Genomic DNA, 21383 nt, shown 5'->3' on the forward strand with positions numbered 1-21383 from the left:
AAAAGCAATCAATTAGGACTAGTGAGGGCCTTTGAGGAACATCCTTAGGGTTGGTAGAGACCCCATAGACATTGGCCAGAAGTTCCCAACCTTGCTTTATACAAAAATTAAATCCATGGTTTTTATATGTATTGATTATTTTGTATCTTTTAATTACTCCCATGAAGATCTGTTAACCTTTAAAACACAATTTGTGTTTAATCTACAGAAGAATTGTTGATGCAATTCTATGGTAGAGTAAAAGACTGCGTTCCCTTGCCAACATGCAATCAGGAGGACACTTTATGGCTCCTAAGTGTGCATAGGAACACAAGATATCTGCCCCACACCTGACACCCCATGTCATGTCAGTTGTGAGGCTGCTGGGTGTAGTTTAGGAAAAACTACCTTTCCAAGCCAAATCTGACAGGCCAAGTATGGCCTGCAGGTTGTAGAGGATAGGAGATGTAAGTAGTCCCTAGTAAAACCAGCGAGAACTTTAAAGTGAAATAAATCAGATAAGCAAAATAAGAGTTATTTGGTCTAATGAAGTGTGTGAACCATTTAAGAATGGGAAAAAAGGAAATTCTGCTAAGGTTTTGGGCAGGTTGCGGTTAATAAAAACAAAAAATGCTTTTGAGATCTTGTGATGCATCGACTTAGGCAAATGAAACCAGTTGTGGGTTGTCCAGTGTTGAAATGGGTCTCACATTTTTTAAAGTAATGACAATCTACAAGAGGCCCAAACAGCACCAGTTTTGATTCATGAAGTAAGTAGGACAACTGTTGAGATACTACCAAATTGACTGCTTGTTAACAAAGCAGAAATGAAATGCCTTACTAAGAAGCAAAGTCTTATTATTTGAAAGTATGCTACTCGTCAACCAGAATTGGTGTATGTTACATTTGTTGAGCTCTCATCTGCCTTTGACCTCATTGAATACGAATGATTCTTGAAAAATCTGGCAGTTACTGCTGTTTCTTATGCAGTACTCTAATACTGATGCTAATATTCAAACTGGACTCATGGGCTCTTAGATTCAGTATTTACACCTAAGGGTGCACAACAAGGTTTGACTTCACTATGAAATACAGTCATACTTTGGTTTGTGAACGCCTTATGTGTCGAATGTTTCTCCTCGAGAATGCCGCAAACCCAGAAGTGAGTGTTCTGGTTTGCAAACGTTCTTTGGAACCCGAACATCCAACAGGGCTTCCATGGGTTCTGATTGGCTACAGGAGCTTCCTGCAGCCAATCAGAAGCCACGCCTTGGTTTCCAAACATTTTGGAAGTCGAACGGACTTCTGGAACAGATTCCGTTCAACTTCCAAGGTACCACTGTATTTTGTTTATTAAATATGTACTGTATATAGTCCTTCATTTGAGGATCACAGGACAGTTTATAATAAAAATACAGAACATAGTAACAAACAAAGAAATACTCATCAAGTAATGGGAAGGAGAGAAAGAAGCCTAGATTTTAAGTTTTTAGCTATGCACTGGACAGGTCTCTTTCAGGCAATGCCGGCAGAAACAAAAGCAAATAAAAACTTAGGCTCTGTGCCCCTGTTCCCAGCTGACAAGCAGGGTTTAAATCTTGTTTTAGCTGTGATCACCTGTTTCCTGCTGGGAACAGGTGTGCTCAGCCAAGGCACAAGGCAGAATTGAACCCTGCCCTCCCAGCTGATGTCACGGGCCAGAGATTCCCCACCCGTTGTACATAAAGGATGCAGTTCAGGAGTTCTTTTCTCCATACCTACCCACCCCCACAATTAGTAATCAAGAAATTCCAGCGCTTCTTACACAGGTGGCATGGCTCATTTCCTTTTCCCAAGTAGGTATAAGATTACCTTCCAAATACGGAAGTTCTTGCAAGCAGGAATATGGTGCTTCCCCAAGGATTGATCGGTGTTGTTCATTTTTATTTCATAATTTTTCTGGAAGATCAGTCAGATGATTTCAACATTAGATTGTTGCTGGCTAAGACAAGTTTGCTATCTACAGCAAGAAAGTTACACACCTACTTTTTTGATCCTAAAGAGGGTTGAGAGCTAGGCTGCCATGCGGGTTTAAAAATGATATGAGGAACAATATTAAATGCTGGCAATTTGTATTCCTGAAAATGTTTAACTTCCTCTTGAGGTGTCTTGTCTTTGTGTGTTGCATTCTAATGTGTATTAGCTGCAAACAATTTTTAAAAATCGTATTGATTTGGAGGCAACCTATCCCTTCTTTGACTTGCACAAAGTGTGGGCACATATACCTGGTCTGGTCTGCTAACACTCCCCCATGTTTGCCATCTTTTACAATCCTGATACTAAGCTCAAGTGCTAAACTGCTGGAGCTCTCTTTATTTTGACTTTTATCTGGTACCTGTATATAGTGGTATAAATATCAGTCTGAGTCATGCAAACTTGCTTAACTAGCCATACCACTATTGTAAATAATACTTGCCCCATATATACATTTGCTGATTCACTTGTGCACTGGGATTTTGCTGTTAGAAGATGATTTCTGTATATGACATACAAGATAAGAAGAGATCTGCATAGGCATTTACCCTTACTTCAAAATTATTTGCCTTGTATTTGTCTGGTCATTTTTTGAAATTAGAGAGGGGCATCACTGTGAATTAGAAATTTAAGCGCTGATGAATATTTCAGTTGCATGTAGTCTATATGCTGGAATGATTCCTCACTTTTTCATGTCTATCCCTTGCATGTTGTAGCAAGAATCAAGGGATGGTGGCCCAGTGTAAATGTAATGCTTAACCATGGCAAAGTGCAATGTAAATGAGCTTGCTCAAGCATTGGGCTCATGTAGTCCTCCCTGTTTTCCTCTGGCGTGCACCAATGGAGGAGGTTAGTTTAAAGTGTAATTTATTAATATAACTATGATCCAGTCATATTTGGACTGGACCCATTGGGTATACTTTGTAGGCATGATGAAATCTAAAGGCAACCAAATGGTTGGGTTAAAATTGTTCAGTTTCCCATTTTGCAAAGCTTCCTGAACAAGAGCAATTCAGAAGTGAATCCCAGATTGAGGATTCTGACAGTACTGTATTGGGTAAATAGAAACCAACGTAGAATCCTTTCAGTAAGGATCTACAGAATACTGTAGTGTGGAGAGGGAGTTTCAAGGGGAGAAGAAGTGGTGAAAGTCCTGAAGTAAGTTTGGATATAAATATTATTTTATGTTATGATGTTTACATGCTTGAAATTTCACAATAATAACATTTTAAGCATTTAAAAATGAACATTGCAAGAAAGCATCTAAAGAAAGATTCCACCGAAAATAATGTGACTACCTTCCACAAGAGAGATGCTTGTGGAAATTCAATGTGATTTCCCGAGTGTACTGGAAATTTTGACTTGTTTTCCAACAAGAGGCTCTCTTCCATCAACTTTTGTCAGTTTTGAAAGTAGTTTTCAATGTGGTGGGCAAAGGGATAACACCTATTCAAGAAAAGTAAATCTAAAGCCCATCTGAATGTATGGACTTAGTCATGTAGTGCTCTTATCCCTAAAGCTCTAGGTTCTGTAGTAAGGTAACTGCTTACGCAGTCAGAATTCTGCAAATCCAAGCATATGTGGATAGCTTTTATAACTTACAGTATTTGTCTGAATTTGAAATTTTCACGGTTCCCATTTTGCACAGTGGATGTCATAAAGCATATCGTTTCTCTGCTAGACTGTTCCCTGCAATGAATAAATTAGATAAACAGTGCAGATAGAATAGTTATCAAAGCAGTCACTCTGCTGCATTCTGTAGGATCAATTTAGGACTGCAGGGTTTATGTAGTCTTGCTAGCAGGTGGAAATTTGAGATTCTCATTTTAAATGAAGGTTGGTTCAATTTAGTGCTGCAGTTTTGGAATCCTGATGCTTTCAATTCCATGGTAGTCTGTCTTCATCCTAGGAAGTACCACAGACTTTGATCTCTCTGCTCCTGTTCATTTTGCACTCTATATAAACTAACACATTCTGCTGGTAAATGACTCATGTATGTGGTTCAGGGGGCAGGGGTGGGGGGAACTGATAGAGGATCTTGAGTTTGCAGATATCTTCCGACACTTCTTATAAGAGAGGTATAAAATATTTGGAAGGGCTACAGAATACTAGATCTCTAGCAGATTGCTAAATGTTTAGCTTTACTTTCTGAATGTATGCAGCATGGTTTCTTCTGAATTTAATAGCCATTTCAGACAATAGTATAAAATCTTACCTGAACAAAGATAAATACAGTGGTACCTTGGGTTAAGAACTTAATTCATTCTGGATGTCCGTTCTTAACCTGAAACTGTTCTTAACCTGAGGTACCACATTAGCTAATGGGGCCTCCCGCTGCCACCACCGCACGATTTCTGTTCTCATCCTGAAGCAAAGTTCTTAACCCAAGGTACTATTTCTGGGTTAGCGGAGTCTGTAACTTGAAGCGTCTGTAACCCGAGGTACCACTGTAAAGTGATAGGTAAAATATGATGGCTACTAGCACATGCCATCTAACTGCCAAATCACAATTATGGCCATTACTCTGTATCTTGAGGAGACTGTACTTTGCAAATGATTTTGCTGCTCGAGTTTTGGGGCAGGAGGGAAAAGAGAAAGAGGATGCCCAGCCAAGAGGCGAGTCTGTCTTGCTCTCATGTCACTGTAGCAGTGCATGAACGAATGTGATGTCCACCTCCCTGCATAAAGCAAAGTTTAGAGTCCCACTGCAGTCAAGATAAGTCACTAGAGTGAACACATAACATTCAGAAGCAGTTATACACCAGTTTGCTTTTACATTTGGAAGCTCAAGTCACTGTTTGGGTTCTGTGGTCAGAATAATGGATGTGAGATTACTGCTAGGGTAATCTTTACTATATTTACTTACAGTTGCCTTTTGAACCTTGAGAATTTTATGGCTCTTGCTATATATAGTACTGCACCAAACATTCATGTTCTGTATGTTAACCAACTGTGTTGCTTTAGAAAAGACATGGGGAATAAATATAATGTTGCATTCTTGCAGCTTTCTCCAGGGTAGTTGACCATGAGAACTCTAGGCTTGTAATGGATTGTGTAAGTCTTAGGTTGACTAATCATATCAGACTTTTAGCATTTTTTTGTGCAGAAAGAAAAATAATAGTTGATATTCTTTGAGAACATTGTTGGATACCTGAACCTGTGGAGACAGGTACCTTTTTTAAAAAAATTAATGAGCCAATATATTATGTTGCCAAAATATATCACCAAAATTGGCTGTTTGTGGCTTCCTGCATGATCTATGAACTATACTGAGGGAAGGAGGGAACATCTGTGGGTGAAATTGGATGGTTATTTGGTGAAGAGGAGAAATTTCTCGTCAACATAGTTTAATTTGCGTAATTTTTCACCAAACAAGGGCATTTAAAAAAGCATTCTGAATACTACATATACTTGTATGGTTTGCTGCTGAACCACTCAATCATTTGATAACACTGTGCTAGTTAACATTATGATTGTTATGCAAGACATACAGTTAGCATGTGTTTAATCTTTGAAATATTACATTAACTTGCCTGAATATATTCAGGGTCCCCCCTCCCCAAGTTCGTTCATCTTGGATTTTATATTAAGAAAAACATTTTTACTCTTAACAAACATTTTTTTAATTTAGAATTTTTTCAAAATGATATAGAAGGCAGTTGCTGTGTAAGTAATTGACATATTAAGAACATTTTTTAAATTCCACTATTGACTGGGCTCCTAAACATTTCATTGCCCCTACTCCCCTGCGCCCAAATCTTTGGAAATATGAGATCTCTTTTAACCCTCCTGTCGTGATGAAATGTGTATTACTAATTTATAATAGCTAGCATTCAGAATGTGACAAGCATTCAAAGATTGGATTGGCTACACCTCTCCAAATGAAATGTGCATCAACACTTTCCTAGTAACTGATGGAAGCAGCTGCTTTGTAGGTTCTGCAGTGTAAAACCTAGAATAGTACAAGATTGTATGTGATCATCTTTATCTAATAAGACTCTCGTATTTACTAACGGTATGACTTTATATTTACTTAACCAGGATTTGGACTCTAGCTTTTTGTTTAATAGCTGATTGTGTATGTAAGAAGCATTTCTACAGGAAGGCACTTATTAAATGCCTAGGTTCTGTGCATGTAGCATCTGAAAATATTGCAGCATTAATCTAAGGACTTGTTTACACATTTAGTAATGCTGGACTAACACCTCAGCACTTCTCAAACCTACGGTAATTTGTGCTCTGTGTTCAGAGAGCGGTTGAAGCAAGTTCAAAGAAGGAAGGAGTCTTTGGAAAAATAGGGGACTCTTACTCATTTTCTGTCATCCTAGTGATAATGTGATTATGCCATTTCTGATATACATATATGGGGTGCCTGCAAAAAAACCCCAATTAATAGTTAAACATCTCAGGGTGGTGAAGGCATATGATTATATTATAGCATGGTGACTAAAATACCTTGTGGTTTTGATGGGATTACCAGAGACAAACCTCATACATACCTGCCTCTGTATTCCAGATTCAATTCTGTGAAAATAATGCTTTTTAATCTTTGTTTCATCATGGGACAGATCTGCTAAATATGCATAAATACATCATTGTTACTTGGATTAATAATTGTCTAAATTCACCTTCGAAACAGTGAAATCTACAAGTATGAGGTGGCAATCTTTTGTGTAATTAACTGGGAGGACGTCTCTTTGAACTCAGTGAGAGTTCTGAGACATGCCTAGGATTGCTGTGTTAGTTTTCAAGCATATCTGAACGGAGTCTGCATGTTTTGCAAATCCAATGGAACTTAAATGACTTCTGTTAAAAATAGGCACATGAAAGGTGTTGTGAAACTTAAACCTGTTACTTTTAAGTGTTGTCATATAACACTGTCATTGCCCCTGTAGTACATTTTCAAACAAGTGGTTAGTAAAAGGCCTCTTAAAATGAGTATTAGTTTTACAGAGTATTGAGGGCAAAGTCATTAATTAACTCTTGTGCTTTTTATTCTTCCTGTAGGGAGATGTGCGAAATATTCTTGTCTCTGAGAGTGTGAGCATTGGACAAAAAGTGGACTATTCGGACACAATGGTACAGCAGAAGTTGGATGAAGTAAAGGACCAAATAAAACGGGAAATAAGGAAGGAACTTAAAATCAAAGAAGGAGCAGAAAACCTCAGGAAGGTCACTACAGATAAAAAAAACCTGGCTTATGTAGACAATATTTTGAAAAAATCAAACAAGAAACTAGAAGAATTGCATCATAAATTACAGGAATTAAACGCTCATATTGTTGTAACAGAACCTGAAGATGTTACAGGTAAGTGAGTGGCTGTTTTTTAATGGAGGTACTTAAAATCATCCTCAACATTTAACCTTTAAGTTAGTAGTTAGTAGTTAATTTTGTGATGCCATCCTTCACATACTTTTGGTCTGCTTTTTAAATAGTGAGAGTTATATCAGAATTCACAAAGTTCTACCTGTAGATACATGCGCGTAAACAGCAGCCATCCCCACTTTCGTTTAACTTAGAAAAGCAGCATTAGGAATCTCACTTAGTCCATTGCACATAATTATATTGCTTCTGCATCTTATTCCTCTTAAGATGTTGCATAGTAATATGGAAATGAAGTAATTTGTAGCCGCAAATCATAGAAAATGCGCTTCTTGTGACACTGCTCAGTCTGTGGAATTCCATTGAAACATTAGGTGAAACAAGTAAGGAAAATTCCTCTTGTGCTAATTCCAGTTTTCTTCTACAGCTTAGTAGGTGAAAAGGAGTGCTTGGATTGAACTTCAGAGAGCCATTGTGGCGTAATGGTTAGAGTGTTGGACTAGGTCCTGGGAGAGCAGGGTTCGAATCCCCTCTCAGCCAAGAAGCTCACTGGGTGACCTTGGGCCAGTTACCATCTCTTAGCCTATCCTACTTCACAGGGTTGTTGTGAGGATGAAATGGGGAGAAGGAGAACCGTGTACACCACCTTGAGATCCGTGGAAGATAAGAGGTGGTATATAAATGTAATAAATAAATCTTTCACTCCCTAGCAATTTTTCATAGAAATGAAGTCTTAGTCTTGCATGTGTAGCCCTTTGGCTGCATAGAAAGAAATAATTAATCTTCTTAATTGGCTGAAAAATGCTAAAGCTCAAACAAGCATATTATATTAAAAATAAACTTTAAAAAAAATCTGAGAAAATATATTACTGCTAAAGTAATACAGATAGCATCCTGCAGCTTAATTTTCACGGGAAGATACTGCTCATGCTCCTACTAGTCACTTATTTTACAGGTGTTTTGAGCAAAACCAAGCAGAGATTAACTATGGGTCTAAGTACAGTGTCACACAGGGACATAAAGTCTCAGTAAAGAACAATGTTCTTTTGCGTAGACTGAAAGCTCAGCTTTGTAGTGTTCCTATTTTGTGCAGATGCAGCAGGGGAAAAGGTGGGGTATAAATTTCTCCTCCTCCTCCTCCTCCCCATGGCCATGTGGGGGTTAGTTCTTACTCCCTGCTTTCATTGTCTTACTCTTTATCATCCCTGGTTCTCCATTGTACTTGGGCAGAGCAGCTAGTGATACCTTGATCTGGCCCTTCCAGGCTTCCGGCTTGTACGTGCTCCCCAGTTTTGTTCTAGGACCTGCAAGCAGCTCTGCTCTCTTGGGAGCATGAGAAGGTATCCCCAGCACAATGACAGTGAGGCTACTTGGTGCTTCCTCAATCCCAGCAGCTGTGTTGTGTGTGAGCTGGGTGTCCTGGGCATGGGGCCTCTCCATTCCTCCTTGTGTCAGCAGAGATGAGAGGATGGCTTTCAGTTTCCCAGGCAACCAGGTCATCCCACTTCACCCCATCCACCTCTGTAGGCTCTGTTTCCTTTGTGTCAGAGCCAGCTCTTTGTTCACAACATAATGATCTAGGGACGGTTCTGCCATCACCTTTTAAGAATGCTGCTGTTTTCTTCGCGTACAAACAGTGCATCAGCTAGTGACGGTTCTTATGTTTAGTTTGTGAACTCACAATCAACCCAGTGGCAGGTCTTGGGCCATTTGAGGGTTTTTTCTTGGTTGGTACGCATATGAAGTCTACTATCAAGTTTGCCATTCAGTAGACCTGGTTAGGATTGCAACCAAGTGTGCCCTTCAAGCCATACAGATTACTAAAATATATATCTTTATATTGGTAATTACTGAAGTGCATTGATAAGGACGTTAGGAAACTATTGTCTAGAGTGCTAGGAGATGAGGAAATCTAAAAACCTGTTATATTTTGGTTTCTCAACTGCAACAATAACAATTTGAAAAAACTAATGTTTTTATCATTTGCTAACTTTGTAGCACTCTGAATCATAGCATTAGGCTTCTGCCTTTAAATGAGCACTCCTGTTAGAGTGCTATAGAGAATGTTATATTTGATGTAACTAATTCATTTTGTTAGTAAGCTTCTGAATATAATCCGTATCGGAAATGCTTGTCAAAGCATATAGTCATGTTTGAAGAGTTTTACCTTGGTTACAATCCTGTCCTAATTTTCTAGGAACCTATTTCTGCAGCTATTTGAAGAGGAAGATTAGAGGAAGGATTGGCATTTAAGTCTCAGTCATGAGGTAGTTTGCTCAAAAGTGGCAGTGTTGAATCGGCCATTAGGTTCAACAAGTTTTCTGTGGAGATTGAAATTCAACAACATGAAATAAATGTTCTTTCCATGTTAGCATTGCCCAAGACTTTAGTCAGCTCTCTGTTTTAGGTAAATTTGGATTATTCAGTTGGACAGAAAAAGTGTTTTTCATATATTGTAAGTGTATATTTCTGGAAAGAACAGTTGAATAACACAAAGTACAATAAATAGTGTGGTTGTAACCAGATATTTGGCCATTATTTGTTGGAACCTATGTTGTTGTTGTTTAGTTCTATGTCCAATATCAAGCACATGCAGACATGTTTTCCAAGAAATATTTGTATTTCTTTCATGCTTCTGAGAATCAGTGGAGAAAATATAGCAGTAGCGTGCGTCTGAGAGAAAAAGGTGCTTCATTTTTTGTCACCTACCTCATATTTTGTGTTTTATTTATCTCTCTGGATATTTGCTTGATGCGTGTCTGTGTACACGTGTATGCATACAGTGAGCAACGGAAAGGAATAACTGGAGAGAATATTGAAGAACAAAAAAATTTGGAAGGAATGGTAAAAGGAGATACAGTATAGCAAATGTGAGATCAAAACAACACGGGCTAGTGGATTGTATCTAAGTCATATTCTGTATCTCATTGAAATAAATGGATGTATGTTAATGACTAAGTCCATACATTTCAGTGGGACTTACAGACATCAATGTTTGGGAAATAGTTCTCTGTTTCACTCTGAATTTAAAGTGGTAAAGTTGAGGGATTTGTAACTGGCTGACTGACCGAACCCAAAGGGTGCTCATCAATGGTTCCTCTTCATCCTGGAGAAGAGTGACTAGTGGGGTGCCACAGGGTTCTGTCTTGGGCCCGGTCTTATTCAACATCTTTATCAACGACTTGGATGAAGGACTCAAGGGCATCCTGATCAAATTTGCAGATGACACCAAACTGGGAGGGGTGGCTAACACCCCAGAGGACAGGATCACACTTCAAAACGACCTTGACAGATTAGAGAACTGGGCCAAAACAAACAAGATCAATTTTAACAGGGAGAAATGTAAAGTATTGCACTTGGGCAAAAAAAATGAGAGGCACAAATACAAGATGGGTGACACCTGGCTTGAGAGCAGTACATGTGAAAAGGATCTAGGAGTCTTGGTTGACCACAAACTTGACATGAGCCAACAGTGTGACGCGGCAGCTAAAAAAGCCAATGCAATTCTGGGCTGCATCAATAGGAGTATAGCATCTAGATCAAGGGAAGTAATAGTGCCACTGTATTCTGCTCTGGTCAGACCTCAGCTGGAGTACTGTGTCCAGTTCTGGGCACCACAGTTCAAGAAGGACACTGACAAACTGGAACGTGTCCAGAGGAGGGCAACCAAAATGGTCAAAGGCCTGGAAACGATGCCTTATGAGGAACGGCTAAGGGAGCTGGGCATGTTTAGCCTGGAGAAGAGGAGGTTAAGGGGTGATATGATAGCCATGTTCAAATATATAAAAGGATGTCACATAGAGGAGGGAGAAAGGTTGCTTTCTGCTGCTCCAGAGAAGCGGACACGGAGCAATGGATCCAAACTACAAGAAAGAAGATTCCACCTAAACATTAGGAAGAACTTCCTGACAGTAAGAGCTGTTCGACAGTGGAATTTGCTGCCAAGGAGTGTGGTGGAGTCTCCTTCTTTGGAGGTCTTTAAGCAGAGGCTTGACAACCATATGTCAGGAGTGCTCTGATGGTGTTCCCTGCTTGGCAGGGGGTTGGAATCGATGGCCCTTGTGGTCTCTTCCAACTCTATGATTCTATGAGGGAAAGTGAGCCAAGAGAATAATTTCAAAACACTTTTTCCCTGGCTACAGCATTCCTTCTATGTTGATAGTATCTCTAGATGTGTGGAAGTTTTTTCAAGGTGTTCCCTGTAGTGGACATAATGATGGACACAGTTTTTGTTGGAATGGGAAACTAGTTAATGTTCAGTAAATACATAATCAGTAAACATAAGATTAAGCAAATTGTCACTGGAACCAAAATTATTGTAAAGCAACTAGACAGTTTGTTGATGCAGTCCATGGATGGTTTTATAACTATGAAAGCCACAACTAGTTCTGCTTTTTGATTACTTTATAGTAGTTACTACTAACCAAAAAAAATGTTTTTAAATTAGACATTCAGGCTTGCTTATGTCAACCATTCGTTCCTTTTCACCAACAGTCACTTAAACAATACAGGCACTACTTTTTTTCTTACGCTAGCTCTAGTGTTCTTGGCATAAGAAATGAATTACTTAAGCGTTAGGCACTGTAACCTACAACAAATAGTAACTTGTGCTTACCCTTTGTATGTATGTAGAACATAAAGTATTAAGACAGACAGAGTATCTTCGAAGACAGAGGTCCTATGGCTAGGTCGGGATGGCATGGGGATGAGGGACCAACTCCCTTCTCTTGCGGGGGCCCAATTAGTGCCATTGCCTTCCGTTAAGAGTTTGCGTGTAATCCTTGACGCCTCTCTTTCCATGGAGGCGCAAGTTACAGCAACAGCCAAGGCGACATTTTTCCACCTTCGCCGCATCAAGCAGTTGGTCCCTTACCTTTCACGCCCCAACCTGGCCACAGTGATCAATGCGACGGTCATCTCCAGGCTTGACTACTGTAATTCGCTCTACGCGGGGCTGCCCTTGAAGCTGTCCCAGAAACTCCAGCGGGTACGGAATGCTGCAGCGAGGCTCCTCACGGGGTCTCTGCCATGGGAGCATATTCACCCAGTGCTTTTCAAGCTGCACTGGCTCCCGGTGGAGTACAGGGTCAGATTTAAGGTGCTGCTTTTGACCTTTAAAGCCCTTCACGGCCTAGGACCCTCGTACCTACGGGGCCGCTTCTCCTGGTATGCCCCCATGGAGAGCCTCAAGGTCCATAAATAAAAACACCCTAGTGGTCCCAGGCCCTAAGGAAGTTAGATTGGCTTCAACCAGAGCCAGGGCCTTTTCAACTCTGGCTCCGGCCTGGTGGAACGCTCTGCCTCATGAGACCAAGGCCCTGCAGGATCTGATTTCTTTCCGCAGGGCCTGTAAGACAGAGGTGTTCTGCCTGGCCTTTGCCTTGGAGCCAATTTGATTCCCTCCCTCCCTCTCTTTCTTTTTTCTTTTCCTTCTCCTCCTGCGATGAGGCTACATTTTTATTTTAATGTTCCATTATTTTAATGTTGTACTTTATTTTTGTTTTTAAGTTGTAATCATTCATCTTGTTTTTATTATTGCTTGTAAGCCACTCTGAGCCTGGCCTTGGCTGGGGAGGGCGGGGTATAAATAAAAAATTATTATTATTATTATTATTATTATTATTGAGATTAACTGAATCAACATCCGGTAAAGAGAGAGGGGGAGAGGATTGGATACACAAATAAAAGGGATATTTTTGTTAATGGAAGTGTTTTGGATTCAGCAGATGCTTCCATGGCTAGAAGTCTGGCAGCGCAGAGGGGAAGGGTAGTCATTATGCCAGTGGTTCTACAGATTCCCGCAGCCCCCCAGAGTTCACGGGGATTTTCGATGGGAGAGTTCCATGAGCAGAATTCTGGAACTGAGCCATTATTTATTGCAGTTGACCTTATTCTCAGCTTTTACTGGGAATGCTTTTCCATTATATTTGAAATATATTGTGAAATATTATATTTGATAAGATCTCTTAGAATTATTATTAGTGAATGGTTTAATTTTGTCCAAGAACTTTTTTCTTAGATTATCAGTTCTCAGTTGGAGTGGAAAAGCTATATACCAGTCACCCAAGACAAGATAGGAAACCTGATAGTCTGTGCCTCAGTGAGAAACCATCACCTCACTTTGACATGGATACTAGTTTGTGCAAAATACTGAAAAGTTACTACAATAGAAAGCATGGCAGATATCAGGTGTAATCTTGGGCAAAGATATAAAAGATTTCTTAGTAGAAGTACTGTATGCTTACTAAAATAATTTGGCTAACTGAAATAATTTTATATTAATCTTAATACTTTGACATTTTGCTATTTTAATCTAGCATAGATCCGTTTAGAATAATTGTTGTTTGGTTTGATTATATGTAATACACAGATTGCCCCAGAACTCCAGATACACCAAACAGTGACCCTCGTTTTCCAACCAACAACAGGCTGATGGCCTTAAAAAAACAGTTGGATATAGAATTGAAAGTAAAACAAGGTGCAGAGAATATGATCCACATGTATTCAAATGGCTCATCAAAGGTAAGACTTATGAAAAGCCAGTTAAATTTACCATCTTTCCAGTTTGCGTTCAAATGACTTTTTTTTTTCAGTTGAGGAGGCCGCCCAGAGTGGCTGGGGAAACTCAGCCAGATGGGCAGGGTAGAAATAATAAATTATTATTATTATTATTATTATTATTATTATTATTATTATTAATCTTGGGTAAACCAGACAGTGTTAAAGAAACGCATACTTCCATAAAGAGTGGTGTGGTCATTTAGAAGTAATTCATGTTTGATCCCAATAGGCTATCATACGTGCATCACATTATTTGAAAAACGAAAAAATGTTGGGAAGTTTGATACATTCTGAAAACCTGATATTATATCACTACCTGATACGGGTAGTGTGACAAAATGCCTTGTAGGAAAATCCATCATATGCTGCATTAAAACAAAGTTTCTAAATTCATTTTGTTTCCAAGCAAGGCAGGAATCTTTTGTTAGCTGGTTGAGTACTGGCTTCTTTTGAGAAGATGTGCCAACTGAACATCTTCTCGGATTATGCTGTAGCTTTTTATTTTAAAAAAACAGCCTTCGCCCATCCCGTTCTTACACTTTGGAAGTGCCACATCTGTCCCAAGCCCAGGAATAGTGCTCATCAGCAACCCTAACTTGGAACCAGGATGTTGGCATGTGGCGAAAGAACAAAAGAAATGCAGATTACTATAAGTGATCTGAATGGATTGCAGAGACTGAGAGTTGGCAGTTTGAATTGCTTCCTGATGGCTCCCTGACCTTTTTGAAACTCAATTTGTAGCTTTCCAAGCACTGTTTCAGTTATACATGTTAAATTACACTGTTAATCTTACTACAGCACTTCTAACATGGAGGGAAGCTGTTTCTTCCAAGCTCCTTTCCATTACTTCAAATATTTAAAAGCCTTGTTTTCCCTTACAAGCTCTACCAGTATGTCTGTGGATAGTTTTGTCATATATTTTATTTGAAGAAACATCTTGCACATTCTCTACTGGCAAACAAATGCAAATGACATTATGGTGCAAGTCCTTAACTTTGGGGATCAGTGACTGCCGATAACAATTTCAAGGGCTTGCAGAAATTCCAGTCATAAGTTTATACGGTCCACGTGACATTACAATCAGTACAGGAGCCCTTTGATGATAAGCAATGTGTTGCAGAGTACAATAGCGCAACATTTTAGTTTTGCGAACTTTGAATTATTCCGCAGTACAGCAGTTCTGCATGTTGAAAGCTTCCACTCAAGTCTCTTGGGTTTCTGGGATCTACTTTCCTATTAAAACTTTATTTTTAATACTCTGCCATCTTCTGCAAGGGTCGGTGATAGGTTAAAATATGTAGCAGGAAGAAAGAAATTTAAAGAGGCAGTAATAGAGTATTTGATGCAAAATTATGACAAGTGGATAAAACATAAATTGAGCGGGAAATACAATGGAGGAAGGAAACAGCAAAATGTGTTACACAATAGTCGCAAAACTATGTGATTTCTGAATCGCCTTGAATTTGTCAAGAAAAGACAACGCAAGCTGCTGTTACTTGGATGTCCCTCCAGAATTCATATTTTAAGAGCATCTTTCTTTTCTTTTTAGGATAGAAAGCTTCTTGCGACAGCTCAACAGATGCTTCAGGACAGCAAGACAAAAATTGAAGTTATAAGGATGCAGATACTTCAGGCAGTCCAGACTAACGAATTGGCTTTTGATAATGGTGAAGCATTCAAGAGAAGAACGTTCTCTATACTGTTGATAGAATCTTGGATAGGATCTTGCCTTCCCCCTCGACCCTGGGGAAAATTCTAAATCCCCATGGTTGGCAATCCAGCCCCACTCTGTGGCAACTTCTCTGGCTTGCCCAACTCTATCAAAAGTGGGTGTGGGATAGTGCATGCTGCTCTACATCTGTATAGTTTCATCTCTCCCCCGAAGACCTGATCTATACGGGACTCTTGCCACATGGAAAGCCCCAAATTGTAAGCTTTCCACAAATGCCTAGTCACATTTTAAGTGCCCTTCCCGGATGTACTGGCTCATTCACATGTAAGGTTAGAAAGCTAGCCATCAAAAGCCTGGCTGAGTGGTGCCTTTGGCCTGCTGTACAATGGGTCATTGCACATGGTAAATTTATTTAAAATGTGACCAGGCATGCACGGTGCACTAGTAAAGGCTTTCTGCATGGCCCGTGTCCTTCATAAATCTTGTGCTAGAAGCTTGTAACGGAATATGGGCACCAGATTTCCCATCATCTGCAGCCAGACAGAATTGAAGACTCCCTCAGTGTGTGAATTGCTGGGAGAGTGGGTCTTGTGTTTTCTCCATGAAGAAATGTAAATGAAAGGGCAGAGGATATAATTCAAAGAAGAAAAGGAGGATGGATGGGTGGATAGATGGATGGGGAAATGGGAGTCAAGAGAAATCCATGCTGGGCCACAGACAGAAGAGTGCTAAGGAGTACAGAGAGAAGCAGTGGAGAGATACCATGAGAGCCAGCAACTGTTGAGATAGTAAGCAAACCTATGGTGGTTGAGAAAGGTGATACCATGCATAGAAAATAGAAAGGGGGCTCATGGAATAGGCTGCAGAGCAAACCGAGTTGATTGTAACAATTTGAGTAAAATAGCAATGTAGCCCACTTAATGAAAATGTGAAAGGCCCTCAGAGTGAAATGAGTTGTGCACTCCAGTTCAGTAGCACCAACAGAAATCTTGCAACTCCTGCCCTTTTTGCTGAGAAAATTGTGAGCGTGAGCTAAAGGTTTGAGAAGGAAATAAACTATAACAACTTACATGGCTGCATTAGCACATAACACTCAGCCATGGTTTTGCCTTACATTCACAGTCTGAAAAGAGGCTGACTGAAGTCTCAAGCTTGCATGCTCTCCTCTCTCCCAGTGTGGGCGGGAGAAGACCTTGCTAGTGTTTTGTTTCAGATTCCCCTAATCTTGACTTGTCCTTGCGTGCAAGCTAGGGATTTTGAATTTATCACAGATTCTGGCCATTTTCAAAACAAGCCAATTTCAAAGCACGGTCTACGAAGCTGCGTTGTTTAACCAACACCAGCCACGTGCAGATTTGGAGATAACCCAGCAAGGTGGATATTGTCTCAACAGCCTTCATGTTTAGTTGGAATCCCATGACACCATGCAGCTACCCTAAAAATATGCTGCAGTGCTATCAGTTGTTGCATGCAAAAGGACCACTTGGTCTCAGGACCACAGGTATTCCTGAGGTCTTCACATTGGCAAATGATGCGTTTTTGAAAATTGTAACCTAAACTTAACATCTCACTTCTTTCACCAACCAGGCTAGGACTTTTAATTATTTCTGTGGTCAAAATGTTTAGCAGTTGTTTGTATTAAGATAACCATATTAAAAAGCTAGTTGAATGCATACTAAATATCTCTGTGTGTATTTTTACCTGCAGCAAAACCTGTTATAAGCCCCCTTGAGCTCCGAATGGAGGAACTGCGGCATCATTTTAGGATAGAATATGCAGTAGCAGAAGGGGCAAAAAATGTTATGAAGTTGCTCGGATCTGGAAAAGTTACTGACAGAAAAGCACTCTCAGAGGTAATTTTAACAGAGTAAATAAAATCTGAATTTAAACAGTTCTATTTCAACAATTTTCTTAGCGGTTTTCTTTTCTTATTTTTTCACAAACAAGGCTCAAGCAAGATTTAATGAATCAAGCCAGAAGTTGGACCTCTTAAAGTATTCACTAGAACAGAGACTTAATGAACTCCCTAAAAACCACCCCAAAAGCAGTATTATTATAGAAGAACTTTCACTTGTTTCGTCACCAACACTAAGTCCACGTCAAAGTATGATCTCTACACAGAATCAATATAGTACACTATCCAAGCCAGCCGCTTTAACAGGTTTGTGGTGTTCTTTTTTTCTGGAAATGTTTGTTATTGTTTCTGTTTGTGCTAATTGCATAATTGTGAATATTTCAGTTGCTGACTGTCAGGCCTGGTCATTGTCCTCTTCAGATCACCACACAAACGCTTCTTGTTCTTTTATAACTTTTTATTGATTATTAACAAAACAATCTTATAAACGGTTCTTAAATATCATTCCTCAGAGTCACTTATTTCAGATACCTTCTGCTTCTCCGTGACCAGCCATCCTCAAAATGGCGAAGGCGCCCTTCCCTTCGCTTTCCCGCTCTTTTTTCTAACCTCCTGGTTAGAGCTGGCCTGTATCTCCCCTCCTCCGAATCTGAGCTAGAACTTAACCCTTGCCTTTCCTGTGAACAGCTGGTCCCTCCCTGTTGTTCCTCTTGCTCCCTTCTATTAGCTTCACTGCTCTCCTTCCCCCCCTTGGGGAATGCTTTCTCCCTCTGAGAAACTGAAAACTTCTAACTCTTCCCTGACACTGACTAACCTCAAACTTCTGAGTAGTGGCTTGCATTTATCTTGGTTAAGAAGATTCTTGTGGTTGGTGCTTTTAAGAGGTGGGTCTTGCTATTCTAGCACAGCAAAACCCAAAGGATTTTTGTAATCAGAATTAGCAAACTAATTAATATTGGAGACTTTTGTGTCCAACTCTGTGTGTGCAGTGGTCTGCTTGCACAACGGGACTTCTCCTTTCTCCCCAGGAACCCCAAAATCTTCTCCTCTGGGACATATTTTGAGGGTATGGGGGGTGGGGCACAGGAGAGAGGGGGGGGGGAGTTGTGTTGTCCAAGCAGAAGTATGTTGCATGAGACTTGTGGATTGCCAAGCATTGGATCCAACACCTTGTCCCAACAACTGATCAGGCAAAGGATTTCAGCGCCCTACCCCCCAAGCCAATTCCTGGGACCCACAAAGTCCTACTATCCACTAGCAGAGTCTAACACAGAATTTAGAAGCCCTTGATATGATGCTTTTAATACCCCCAAATGCTTTGAGAACATCTGCTCCATTATTCCTCGCGTTACACTTTTAGGTGACGTGGGGGTTGTGGGCTCTCACCGGTCAACCATCAGACATGGCAGTAGAGATGAAGTATGGTCATAATCACATGCAACTGAGTTGTGATGGAAATTAAGTTTTTCCTAAAGGGAGATTTCTGCAAAGCATTAAGACTTTGCTAATAACGTGAAGAGAGAATTGCAAATAGCAGCAATGTATAAAAATGCATCTCCCATTTACTTGTGCTAATGGGTTTTCTAGATTAAAGTAATTAAATATAAGAAATTTAGGAGTTAGTATTCCACAAGAATAAACGTCTGCACAGGGGTTATGGAAGTTGAAACTATATAGTCCAACAGTTCCTCTAGACAGCCTGTGTGTGTGTCTGTAATTGCAGCACTTCATAAAGAAAATAAATTCCAAGATATTTCGTATGCTTAATGAAGATCTTAAATACATCCCTGCAGATTTTATTTGCTAACTTGAAGCAGGTGTTGAATAAAAACTCTGTTCCTAATATGTTGTTTACTAAATTATTTAATAAACAACCAAATTAGAAGCACGAGCACAGCTGTTAGCTTGTGTTTCCCAAAATGACTTTAGTTTTTAAACTGAACTTGTAGCAGAACTAGCTCGTTACATACGGAGTCCTGCGCACACAATCTGTCCCTTGCCAAATAAATTCACATTGAAAGTTCACATGTAAGTCAAAGTTGAAATGGTAAAAGTTGATTTGCATTTTTCTTAAAAAATTAATGTTCCTTTTTACTGTATTTGTGTTAAAAGTATGATGGGTGGTATTCAGCTAATTTTTACTCGGTGTAGGACTATTGAAATTAATGGGTTTAGCTTAATCTTGTTAATTTATTTCAGTTGGTCTACTCTGAGTAACACTCGGTTGACTATCCCCCAGTGTGTAAGGTAGCATTTCCCAAACTGTTGCCCTCTAGAAATTTTGGACTGCAATTCCCATCAACCCATTGGCCAAGAATTTATGGGAGTTATATCCAGCAACATCTAGAAGGCTTCACATTGAGAAAGGTGATATATGAAAACAAATGTATGTTTCGAAAGGCATGGATAGTGCTGTGAAACTTGTGAAGGTGTGCCAGGGAAACACTTGATCAGGGTATCCTGCCCCCCATAAATATGTATGCTTATTTTTTCATAGACATTGTTTGAAGCAGCTTTTACATTGTGTCTAGCTAAAAAATAAGGTTTGTGCTTTTAGATCGTCTCCACAAGACTGAAAGTTTGTGAGTTACCTGTCCTGCTACCATTCATGAGCTATTTGTATTTGCTGAAGCTGGTGTTTTGCTAGGAATATGAGCCAAGGCAATCTGATCTCATTCTAGGTACTTTGGAAGTTAGGCTCATGGGCTGCCAAGATATTTTGGAGAATGTCCCCGGTCGATCAAAAGCCACATCCATTACTCTACCTGGATGGAGTCCAAGTGAAGCCAGATCATCTTTCATGAGCCGAACAAGCAAAAGTAAAAGTGGGAGTAGTCGGAACCTCCTGAAAACTGATGATTTGTCCAGTTCAGTACATTTTACCTTTGCTTTTATCTTCAGAAAACACTTTCATGAAGCCTTTTAGTAAGAGTAGATACATGCAAAATTGGGTTATCAGTAGTACTACTTAACAGGGGTATACTCAAGCACATCAGATCATTCAGGCCGAGGTCTTGAACAAGTTTCCTGTTTTGGAATAGGACCGTGAATGCTAAAAAATATTAAGTAGGTTGAAAAGTACACTGGCTTGGGAATCCTGAGAACTTATTTCTCAGGGGTGCTGCCACGTAAGACATTGCTAAAGCACTCCAGAGCATAGCAGGAGCCCTGGTGCCAGCTTCCATCACCACTGCCAGGCACATTGGTGAGGAAAGATGGAGGGAGGCTGCAGCAGCAGCAGCAGGAAATACCGTCAGCAGTGTTAAGTCCTTTATCAGCGAAGGGTTGAACCCCACTCACAATGGATTGGGAAACTTCAGCTGGTGGGAGTTTCAACTGGGTGAGTGTGTCAACATTCACCATTATTTAGCAAGGGTAAAAGAAGCAAAGACATTAAACATAAGACGTTTAAAATAATCGTAAACTTAACAGTAGCCACAGATTCTTGCAGCTCGTAATGTTTGTATTTGTTTTTCCATTCCAGACACATAACCAGTCTTTGCATGTTTTGCTTGTTTTACTTCTTGAAAATCCTCTTAAAGTTCTAAGCTGAGTTTGTGTAATTTTCTTACAGACGAAATCTGTGCCGTTTTGAAGTTGGACAATACGGTGGTTGATCAAACTAGCTGGAAGCCTATTTCCAATCAGTCATGGGATCAGAAATTTACACTGGAGCTAGACCGAGTAAGGACCTCTTTATTGTGTTAATAGTGATTACCAACTTGGTAATTTTATGTTTATTTGTCTGTATATATACACAAAGAGGTCCTAGCTGGGATCTGAAGTTTTGTTTGTTTTTTGCTACCCTGCTCCTTCTGCTGGTCCTTGAAAAGCCACTTCCAAGTTCTGGGCTATTACTTGAAACAGGATGTTATGAGGCACTGTAATCTGCAGAAAGGGGACTGGAGGAGTCAGCAAAAATTTGAAACATCACTTGCATAAGCAGAAGTGCATCCCATTCTATAGGATTCTAATTCTCT

At 39.8% G+C, this 21383-nt stretch overlaps 1 protein-coding gene across 5 annotated transcripts in view; it reads left to right on the forward strand.

Moving 5' to 3' along the window:
* PKN2 (protein kinase N2) overlaps positions 1–21383 on the forward strand; it is a 53991-nt gene that overhangs the window by 14551 nt on the left and 18057 nt on the right. For 4 of the 5 annotated variants that reach the window (XM_081914138.1, XM_081914140.1, XM_081914139.1 and 1 more), the window contains exons 2-8: positions 7000–7300; positions 13686–13837; positions 15426–15543; positions 17256–17401; positions 17496–17709; positions 20085–20270; positions 20978–21087. In XM_081914138.1, coding sequence (XP_081770264.1) covers positions 7069–7300; positions 13686–13837; positions 15426–15543; positions 17256–17401; positions 17496–17709; positions 20085–20270; positions 20978–21087 — 1158 coding nt within the window. In that variant the 5' untranslated portion in view covers positions 7000–7068. Of the gene's footprint in view, positions 1–6999; positions 7301–13685; positions 13838–15425; positions 15544–15646; positions 15806–17255; positions 17402–17495; positions 17710–20084; positions 20271–20977; positions 21088–21383 lie in introns of those variants that run through there. The other variant, XM_081914142.1, reaches the window with a different exon arrangement.

This window comes from Podarcis melisellensis (genome assembly GCF_964234715.1).
Source record: "Podarcis melisellensis genome assembly, chromosome: 6".
Lineage (NCBI taxonomy): Eukaryota > Metazoa > Chordata > Lepidosauria > Squamata > Lacertidae > Podarcis > Podarcis melisellensis.